The following is a 10,802-nucleotide window of genomic DNA, read 5'->3' on the forward strand; positions in this document are numbered from 1 at the left end:
GAACCCTCGGGCAGGAGCGCCGCCGCGCCTCCCAAGCAGCGCACTATCCAGTGCGCCACCGGGCCGGCCCCATTACGACAGCAATAGAAAGCTAATACATCAACATATCCTTTGAAGATTTTACTTTCTTTTTTTTTAAAGATGACCGGTAAGGGGATCTTAACCCTTGACTTGGTGTTGTCAGCACCATGCTCACCCAGTGAGCAACTGGCCATCCCTATATGGGATCCGAACCTGTGGCCTCGGTGCTATCAGAACCATACTCTCCCGAGTGAGCCACGGGCCGGCCCGAAGATTTTACTTTCTAATGCAAGAGTATTTCCTGGGCTCATGTACCTTTCCTGCCCAACCTGGAAACAGCTTCTTCTCTAAGGGCTTATATTTATAAACCAATAACTGGGCATTAAATCCATATGCTCAAAGCTGCTAGAATGCCAAGAGTATTTCCTGGGCTCATGTACCTTTCCTGCCCAACCTGGAAACAGCTTCTTCTCTAAGGGTTTATATTTATAAACCAATAACTGGGCATTAAATCCATATGCTCAAAGCTGCTAGAATGCCAATAATTGCTAGCCTTTCTTGGAAGAGATAGGAGATATGTACACATACAAACATTTCTATATACATTGAATTCCATATCTGTATTTAAGTCTACAAAGATTTCACAAGATTGGATATTTAAAAGACTCATGAGACTCCAATACCATATGCACATAAGGCTTTTATTTAAAGCCAAAGACATGGTACAGCAAAAGAAAATGCAACGCCAAATGCGCAATCACTAAAAGAGCAAATGAATAAACTGGACTTCATGAAAATTAAGAAAGTATGTTCTAGAAAAGATACTGTTAAGAAATGAAAACAAAAGCCACAGACTGTGAGAAAATATTGGCAAAGCTTATATCAAATAAGAAACTCATCTCCAGAAATATTAAGAAATTGCAGAACAATAATATGAACAGACATTTCATTAAAGAAGCTATATGGGTAACAAGTAATCACATGAAAAAATGCCCAATACTGAATCATAAGGGGAAAGCAAATTAAAATCATAATGAAATACTACTACACACCTACAAAAAATGAATGGCCCATGATTTACATACATACAAATTGTCAGTAAGGATGTGAATAAACTGGAAATCTAATACTCCAGGAGGAAATATGAAATGCATAACCATTTAAAACACAATTTGGCAGATTCTTAAAAATTTAAACATTCAAACCAACTTCCAGCATGAGAGTGTGAGGAGCTTTGCGAAACTGCTCCCCAGCCAAACTGCTGAAAATTATAAAAGCACAATTCAAAGTCTCTAGAAATTACACTAAGGGTATACAGCAAATAAAGAAATATTTATTCCAAAAAACCAGACACTCAGTAAGAACAGCAGGAGTCAATCACACTTGGACCAAGACCACTCCTTCCCTCCTGACCCACTTCAAACTCAGCAAGATCGAAACTCCACTCCAGATTCATGCAGCCAAGAACAGAGGGCTCCTTCTCCCTAGAGCTCCCAGACAGAGGGCTATTTTCCTGGGAAGGGCAATCTGTCAAGAATTCTCATCCTGCCCCCAGTGTACATCTTTGGATGAATAATATTCAATTTCTGGCTTCCTCATAAAGGCTACTCTCACAGTTTCTCTCTGTCAGGTTATATTGACTAAGAAACAGCACATACCCTGCCCTCTTAAGGCCTTTCACCAGTTTGAACTTTCTCATGCTGAACAAGGTTAGGCTGAAGCCTTTCTCCACATTCACTGCATTCATAAGGCCCATCTAGGTTGTGAAGATTCTGTTGCTGAATCAGAGCAGAACTTTAATTCAAGGCTTTTCCATATTCAATGTATTCTTACAGTGTCTCAGCTCTGTAAAACCTACATTATTGAATGAGGTTGAGGTGTGTCTAAACACTTTCCCACACTTGCTGAATTCAAGACTTTTTTTTCAGTGTGAACTCTCTGGTGTTGAATGAGTTTGAACCGTTGGCTAAAGGATTTCCCGCAATTGCTGCACTCATAAGGCTGTTCTCCAGTGTGAATCCTTCGATGTTTAACAAGACTGGAGCTGTGACGAAAAAATTTACCACATTCTTTGCACTCATAAGGCCTTGCTCCTGTGTGAACCCTCTGATGTTTAACAAGGCTCGAGTTCTCACTAAAGAATCTCCCACATTCATTGCACTTAAAAGGTTTTTCTCCAGTGTGAACTTTTCGGTGCTGCATGAGGCTAGAGCTTTGGCTAAAATATTTGCCACATTCACTGCACTCATAAGGCCGTTCTCCAGTGTGTACTCGCCAATGATTAATAAGGCTGGACTTGTGGCTATAGAATTTCCCACATTCACTGCACTTATAAGGTCTCTCTCCAGTGTGAACTCTCTGATGTTTCATTAGGCTGGAGTTAAAGCTAAAGAATTTCCCACATTCACTGCACTCATAAGGCTTTACTCCAGTGTGGATTCTGTGATGCTGAACAAGTGTGGAATTATGCCTGAATGCTTTTCCACATTCACTGCATGTAAAAGGCTTTTCTCCAGTGTGAACTCTCCGGTGTTGAATGAGGTCAGCATTGCGGCTAAAGGATTTCCCACATTCACTACACCCATAAGGCCTTTCTCCAGTGTGAACAATTTGGTGTATAAAAAGGTTGGATTTATGGCTAAATAATTTCCCACATTCACTGCATTCATAAGGCTTTTCTCCAGTGTGTAGTCTCTGGTGCTGAACAAGTAAATATTTCTGACCAAAGGCTTTCCCACATTCAGTGCATTTATAATGTCTTTTCCTAGAATGAAAGGCCTCCCCACTGTCAGTGCTCCTGTGCGGCTCCCCACCACTGAGTCTCTGGTGCTGAACAAGTAAATATTTCTGACCAAAGGCTTTCCCACATTCAGTGCATTTATAATGTCTTTTCCTAGAATGAAAGGCCTCCCCACTGTCAGTGCTCCTGTGCGGCTCCCCACCACTGTGAGTCACCTGGTACTGGAGAAGACACGAGCTGGTCAGGAAGTCCTTCCCACCCTCTCCACTTTGGAAGGGCTTCTCTGACAGGTGAACTCTGCAGCTCCTCAAAACTGGGACCCTGTCCTCTTCTCTTTTTAAAGATTTCTCTCCACAGTACAGCTTCTGATGTTGGTAGACATGTGCATGCAGCACTCCTACAGAAGCTCCTTGATCAAAAGGTGCCTCCTCAGCCTCCACTCCGTGCCAACAACCTGAACACAGAGAAATGCTGATGAAGTGTATGTAGACCTTGGTGTGAGGAAGTGTATGTAGGCTTTGAGCAGCACCCTCACAAATATGTATCTGACACATCCAGTGATGAGTCCCTGGGATTGCTGGCAGAATGAGGGGGCTGAGGTCAAGGTGGGAAAGGACCCACTGTGCAGCAGCGTTGACTCTGGCAGGCTCAAAGATTGGGGGAGGACTCCCCAGAAAAACGACACAAGGATGGGATGCAGGACAGGGATGAGAGGCAGGGTGCCCAACACAGTCCGCTGCAAAAGCCTTTCCAAAGGGCATCAGCTGCTGGAGACATAGGAACAAAGAGCAGAAAGGTGTGTGCGGGCCAAGAAAAATCAACTACAACTGAATACCTGGTGTTCAAGGACTATACAAGGATAGTGCAAACCTTACAAAATATTCGGTAAAGCCACAGTTGGAGAACACTGCAGAAGAATGGGTGGTACATGGAGGACAGAAAGGCAGAGAATAGCCCTGGGTCAGAAATCAGAATAAAAATGATAAGTGGGCAGTGGGGGAAGAAAACATGAAAATCGGTCATGTCCCCTTGCACTCGCATCAATATATTGGGAACCACAGGAAAGACTCCTGGTATGATTTGAACCCATCCCTGAGCTCATACCTCCCCCAGCTCTACCTTCCAAATACCTCTTGGCACAGCTGGAGTCATGACTCTCTGGGCGGGCATGAATGACTCTCCCCATGCTTCCAGTTGGGTAATTTCATGGGTCCTGGAAGATGCAAGTCCTAAGGGAAAGACAGGACAGGTGAGTGGCCAGCACTGGGTCACAGTGACTCATCCCATGACAGACCACAGGAAAGAAAACTAAAATTAAATAGTACAAAAAGATTATGGAGGAGGGTCGTGCATGAACAATGCAGCCAAGTAGTAATCATGTCGGTACCTCAACCACTAGCACAAGGAGACCCCAAGGTATGTCGGCTAGAGGAAGAGGGCAGAATCTGGGGCACAGAACTGCCATGGATCTGCACAGCATCACCAGATCAACAGGCCAACAGGGTGAGATCCACTAGGCTCACTGTAAGACTCCAGACCCCCAAACCCTTTCCTGCATGGCTTTGGGGAACGTCAGGGAGAGAAGGGGTTAGTACACATAGCCCAGGCCCATCACCTCCAATACCTACTCCAGGACACTGGGGAAAGCAGCAGTGCCCATGGTCCAGTTTTGGGATGGATAGACTTGCCCCAAGGAGAAAGAGCAGAGCCCAGCTCAGGATGCTGGAGGGGGCTGTGAGGACTTTACCCAGAGAGGCCAAAAGCGAAAAGTTCTCCAGCATCACACTGTGGTAGAGGCACCTCTGAGCTTCATCAAGCAGCCTCCACTCCTCCCAAGAGAAGTAGATAGCCACATCCTCAAAGGTCACATGGGCCTGCAGAAATGGGGAGACTTAAGTTTATACATGAAGCCTCCTTCCCCAAGACTCTGCATCGTCCCAAACATACAAGGAGACCCCAAGGTATGTCGGCTAGAGGAAGAGGGCAGAATCTGGGGCACAGAACTGCATGGATCTGCACAGCATCACCAGATCAACAGGCCAACAGGGTGAGATCCAATAGGCTCACTGTAAGACTCCAGACCCCCAAACCCTTTCCTGCATGGCTTTGGGGAACTTCAGGGAGAGAAGGGGTTAGTACACATAGCCCAGGCCCATCACCTCCAATACCTACTCCAGGACACTGGGGAAAGCAGCAGTGCCCATGGTCCAGTTTTGGGATGGATAGACTTGCCCCAAGGAGAAAGAGCAGAGCCCAGCTCAGGATGCTGGAGGGGGCTGTGAGGACTTTACCCAGAGAGGCCAAAAGCGAAAAGTTCTCCAGCATCACACTGTGGTAGAGGCACCTCTGAGCTTCATCAAGCAGCCTCCACTCCTCCCAAGAAAAGTAGATAGCCACATCCTCAAAGGTCACATGGGCCTGCAGAAATGGGGAGACTTAAGTTTATACATGAAGCCTCCTTCCCCAAGACTCTGCATCGTCCCAAACATCCACCCCTGCTCACTCTCCTCCCCTTCTCCCCACATAACAGGAGATACCAGGCCCTTCTGCCCCTGATGCACCCTCTCTCCTCAAGGTCCCACAATCACTGTGTTCAGTACTCAGCAGCAAGAGTCAGGTAGGCAGAAAGGGTCCATCTAAGCTCTGGGCCTGGAATGTAGAGCCCCATCCTCTTCCTGCCAGACAGTTCACCTGGGGTCCTCCAGATCATGCTCCCCCAGTGCAAACAACGTTGGGTCACTGTTCTCCCTTAAGCCCCCAGTACTAGGGCCCTGCACCATCCATTCACACTTCCTCCCAATGTGTACATGCTCTCTGTACCACACCTTCCTTTTATCACTGACCCCTCACAGCCACCACCACCCTCTACACCACATCATTAACAGCCCTCTGGCCTCACCACATGCATCTGCACACGGCATCCAGAGGGTGCTTGGCAAATGTAATCAGAATTCCATCCTGTCCCAGACCTCTAATGGCCATGACTGCCAGGGGCAACTCTCAAGCCCCTGCTATGAAGGCCTCACAACTTGGCCCTGATCCTTGCTTATCTTCCCATGTGTGACACCAGGAACCACACACAGATTTCAGATCACTTTACCCTCTTCCGTTTCTGTGTTGCAAAGTCATTCCCTCCCAGCTTCAACCTTCCTCTGACCATCATTCGAAGCCCAGGCCCATTTGTCTCACAAAGCAGGCATAGTGATTTTTCTCAGATGACCCCATTCTATCTTGAGCTAATTCACCACTCTGAGTGAAACTTCCTGGGTCCCAGCACAGGTCACAATAAAATCCTGGTAATCCCAGAGTTGGATGAATAAGCGGTGGCGCCAGGCTTAAATCACTTATTCACTGTCATCTTAACTCACTTCCTGCTCTGTCTCCATGTCCATCTCATGTCTGCTCCCCAGAGAAACCTTGCCACCAGCCGACCCTCCTCATTCCTGTACTCCCTTCCCCATGGACATTATTCTCCCTCATGTCCTTGTGAAGCCCACCACTCCTATCCAGCTGCCCAAACAAGAGACACAGTCCTTGCCCTCATGCTCCCCTCCTCTGTACTGAACGGCATGGAAAACAGAACCCAAAGAAGCCCCTTCCTAAATCTGATCAAAGGCTCCATCCCAGTGCATACACCAACCATATCATAGGTGTCTTCCAGACTTGTGCGTCCAGGCGCTCCCCCAAAGAATCCACTCAAGGGTCTCTGGGATATCTCAGTTCAACACGGCCAAACCCTAACTCCCAATTCCCAAGGATAATTTTACTCTTATCACCAACTCCCACATGGTGATACTTCCCTGCTTTAGCAGCTGAGACCAAACATCAGTCACCCCTGACCCCTCCACTTCTTTTTCCCACCCTACATACAGTCTATAAAGCCTGCTCAGACCTACTTAAGAAACAGACATGGACTCCAACCATATCTACTACTTCCACAGCCACCACTCTTGTTGAGTACCCAGCAGCACTCACCTGGACTATCATAGTAGCTCCTCCCTGGTCTCCCTGTTTCTACCCTCAACCCCACAGTTCTCTACTCTGCAGCAGGTAAAGCTTCTTGAGACTGGGTCACTTTCCTCTTATGCTCCAAACCTTCTATGGCTCCCACCACCCTCAGAATAAAGGCTCAGCTCCTCAGGCTACCTTTCCTGGCCTACCTCCTTTCTCCTGCTGTTTCCACCAGCTATAATGGAGACCTAAGGTTGCTTGAACATTCCCAGCTCAACCTCACCTCTAAGCATTTTCTATTGGTGTTCGCTGTGACTGTAACACCTAAATCTCATGCCGTCATTTGCCAGAAATGGGAACCTCTCCATATAATCCCTGGTGAGGACTCAGGACCCCTACTTTGTGTGACTACCTTCCAGGGAACTCTGGTGGAAGACTAGGGAGAATAGCAAGGAAGGAGTCCCAGGATACCACAATACTGGAGACCATACAGGTGGGAGCTGAGGATGATGAGGAGATGAGACATCCTCCACTTACCTCTGCATGGTGTGAAAGTGATTCTGCAGCCATAGGAACCTAAGGAAAAACAAGGACTTCAGAAGCAGGCAATGATGTTGGCAAAGGACCATCCAAGCCTCATCACCTACCTTGGAGTCAGGTGTGCCTGACCGTCCACCATCTAGGCCTCAATCCTCACTGATGCCTCTTACCAGTCGTGTGCCTTCAGACAAGTATTCAACCTCCCTGTGCCTTAGTGTTGTCATGTGTATCATGGGGATAATAATGGTAGCCGCCCAATAGGACCATTGCTTGTATCAAACTCATTCCCATGTGTCAAGTATTAAGTATCAACTCTTACCGTGTGTATAATCAATGCCTCTGTCAACATTTTCAGTGGAAATAAACTGGCAAGTTTTGAAAATGTAGGGTTTTTACATACTTTTAAACTAAGAAGGTGATACATAAGTCATTTGATTTTAATCAAATGCTTAGCAGCACATTGTTTTCAAGTAGTTAAGTGCTTGCATCAATTTAACTTGTTAAAATGCTATTTTAATTCCCTCTGTATGTGAAGGAACTTTGATCCTTTAGTGCTTAAATAAGTACTCATGTTATAAATTCACAAGTTACTACACTGGGAGCCTGGGCCTGAGGAAACCAAGTACCTAACATTCCCTTTTGGCAACCTGACTGCCTGCTATACACTCCCCTGAAAGCAATTCTGCTGAGATCCCTTCCGTTGGAGTAGTTGGTCCCTCTTGCCCTAAAAGCTGGGGGAACTTGTACACCAAAGGGGCTGCTCCACCAGCTTGGGTGACCTTTCCTTTTCTCCTTGAGGAGTGAACACAAGGGCCTGCTCAGCCTGAGGTGGCAAATCTATACCACCCAATACCTCAGTTTCCATCCCAGTCCTGAATCCTTATATTCTATAACCCTCCTTTCCTTCAGACACCAGCCAGAACTACTTTGGACCACAGGACTCCACCCCTCTGGAGGCAGCCTGACCCTCCAGGCCCATCTATCCCTCCTAAATATGAACCCCAGACCTTGTCCTGGTTCAAATCTCCAACAACCATCCCTTGGATATCACCAGCCTAGATCCTTCACCAGAACTCCAGACGTGAAGGACAAGCTGCATGTGACACCCCCACTCTGGGTCATCTCAAGATCAACATGTCTAAAATCCAGCTCTTAATCTTCCTGAAACCTACTCCCTGCACAGACTTCCCCATCTCCATCTTTCCAGACATTCACGAAAAAGCAAACAAACAAAAATACAAACAAACAAAAAGCTGGGTTGGTCCTTCATTTCCTACTTTCGTTCACAGCCACATATGATGCAGCAAGAAATCCCGTCTGCTCAGTTTTTAAAGTGCATCGGAGTTCTGATCACTCCCCCCTCCTCTATTGCCACTTCTACGGTCCAGTCCCACCAGAACTCTCCATGAACCTACTGGATTTACCTAGTCGTAGGTCTCCTTGTCTTCACCCTCATCACTCCCACCCAGTCTGTAGTCCCCTGAGGAGCCTTTGGGAAACTGAGAAATAGATCGAGTTACTCTACGGTTCACAACCTTCCGTGGCCACCACCACCATCAGAATGAAGGCCCAGCTGCTCGGGCTGTCATTCCACCTGTGACTCGTTCCCTTACAAGCTGTCCCCTGCAGACACGAGACAACCCTCAGGTTTAGGACTTTGAACTCAGTCGCACCTCCAAGACTTTAAACAAGCTGGTCCCTCTGCCTGTTAACTCTCTTCCACATCCCATCACACTGGCTGTCAGAAATGGGATCCCACCCATGAGCGCCCCATTCTGGATCCAGGAACCTGAGCAGGCGCCCCTCACACGGCTTTAGGATTCGAAGGAGAGTTGGGGCGGGTGAGGCCCAGAGGATGCAGCTTTCACCTGAGCAGGGTCCCTCAGCACGACCGCCGCCATCGGACTATGTGGGCAGAGCTGCGCCGGGACAGCACGACTGGGGCGGGGACCCGGGACACCCTGAGCGCCGCCGCCGAGCCTCAGACTAGTCTCTGTGCGGTGAGGCAACGCCTGCCTCCTCTCGCGCCTTCCTGCTCTGGTCACCTCAGATCAGAAGCACTTTCCCTGAACCTTTGATCAGATGGACTGAGCTATGAGCCTCGAAAATGACTAGGGCGCCCCCGGAAGTCCCGCCCACTGCACGCATGGAAACGCCCATTGCGTTTCTTTATTGGCTTAGCGTCCACGCCGCACGGCGCAACGCCTTATGGGTAATGTAGTTTTCACAGAGGCAAACTTCGAGGGAGTGGGTTTAACCGTAGACACGGAGGTGGAGGAGATATCAGGGTGGAGAACTAATGTTGGACTCGTCCAGAGTCTGTCTTTATCGTATATGGGCCTGCGTTTCAGTTTTTCTGCTCGGCTGTTACTCCACTTTTCCTTCTTTTGAAGGTCTTGAAGAGGATCTTAAGGGCCACAATAAAGCGGTTTTCTTGGGCTGAACCATGAACACATTTTCAAATTTCCCTTGGCAAGGGGACGCCCAATAGTAAAGTCAGCGGTGGTGAAGCCATGCCTGGTGTGAGAATAAGTAAAGGCTCTGCACCAAGGTCAAGGGTTCGGATTCATATACCGACCAGCCGCCAAAAGGAAAATAAAAGTCTCTGAATTCTGTATGTAGGTAGCCAGACAGCCGAGGGTCCCAAGTATTTACTTTCCACTTTCACCCGACGCTCATTTGTGCACTTTTTCTTATCAAAGGACCCACGATCAGTGGTAAGGCAAGAAAATAGGCCTCGTACCCATAAGCCAACACTCCTCCTCCCCCCTACCGCCCACAGATTTCCGGATCTCTCCTCTTCATTCCTTCCTACTCTGTGTTCCCACTGCCCGTCCACTTCCAAGTAAACACAAAGGCAAATACTCAAAGGTGAGTAGGATGGTGGACTGTTGTTGACAACAGGCAGCTGTCGATAAAAGAGATGCCAACCCTTTATTACGTGCTGTTCCACTACATTCCATACCCTTGACTACAGTTCTTTTGTGTTAGTCTCATTTCCCTGATTCTTCTCCGGCCTCTTCCACTTGTGGGCTGAGTGATGACTTCCTTACATCCTTAGGATTACTTATGAGAACAAGACAGAAGTATTCTCTCCTTCCTGGACTTTCTGGAACTTAGTGTTCAGTACTAGCTGATTATGAAAAGGAGGAGGGGAGTCGATATTGGAATTGAAAACATGGTAGGATAGAGAGATCCAGGTTCTTTGTCACCTCCACAGTGGCCATGGACCCACTGACAGGAGTGGAACAATGTATAGAGAAATTCCCCTTCTTAAGCCAAGCATAGGAAGAGATGTCTCACTTCCTTGAGAACACCTTTTAGAGGAGGAGATTCTGGATCAATTGCCTAAGAAATTAAGGTTCAGTTATGAAAGTTAGCTCACCACTATGTAATGAGCCTTTGTGGATGAATCTAACGAACATGTTACAGATTCTATTCATGCATGCAGTATAATAAAGTTCAGAAAATTCAGAATCTGGCAATAATAAACAGTATGTCATTTCAGAAAATCTATATAGCTGGTAAAACTATAAAGGCATCAGTGGAA

At 47.3% G+C, this 10,802-nt stretch overlaps 1 protein-coding gene across 2 annotated transcripts; it reads right to left on the reverse strand.

The window, feature by feature from the left end:
- Positions 1-701: 701 nt before the first annotated feature.
- LOC103594771 (zinc finger protein 773-like) lies at positions 702-9,153 on the reverse strand. Of its 2 annotated transcripts, none has more exons than XM_008578033.1 (4): positions 9,121-9,153; positions 5,053-5,179; positions 3,892-3,990; positions 702-1,640 (listed from the first exon to the last, which is right to left on the reverse strand). In XM_008578033.1, the coding sequence occupies exons 1-4, from the start codon at positions 9,151-9,153 to the stop codon at positions 1,552-1,554; spliced, it is 348 nt and encodes a 115-aa protein (XP_008576255.1). In that variant the 3' UTR covers positions 702-1,551. The 2 variants fall into 2 exon arrangements, with proteins under 2 accessions (XP_008576255.1, XP_008576254.1); XM_008578032.1 differs by lacking the exons at positions 5,053-5,179; positions 9,121-9,153 and adding exons at positions 2,929-3,215; positions 4,509-4,632 and having other exon boundaries at positions 1,550-2,799.
- Between the last annotated feature and the right edge of the window lie 1,649 nt (positions 9,154-10,802).

Source organism: Galeopterus variegatus, unplaced genomic scaffold (genome assembly GCF_000696425.1).
Source record: "Galeopterus variegatus unplaced genomic scaffold, G_variegatus-3.0.2 Scaffold1620, whole genome shotgun sequence".
Taxonomy (NCBI): Eukaryota; Metazoa; Chordata; class Mammalia; order Dermoptera; family Cynocephalidae; genus Galeopterus; species Galeopterus variegatus.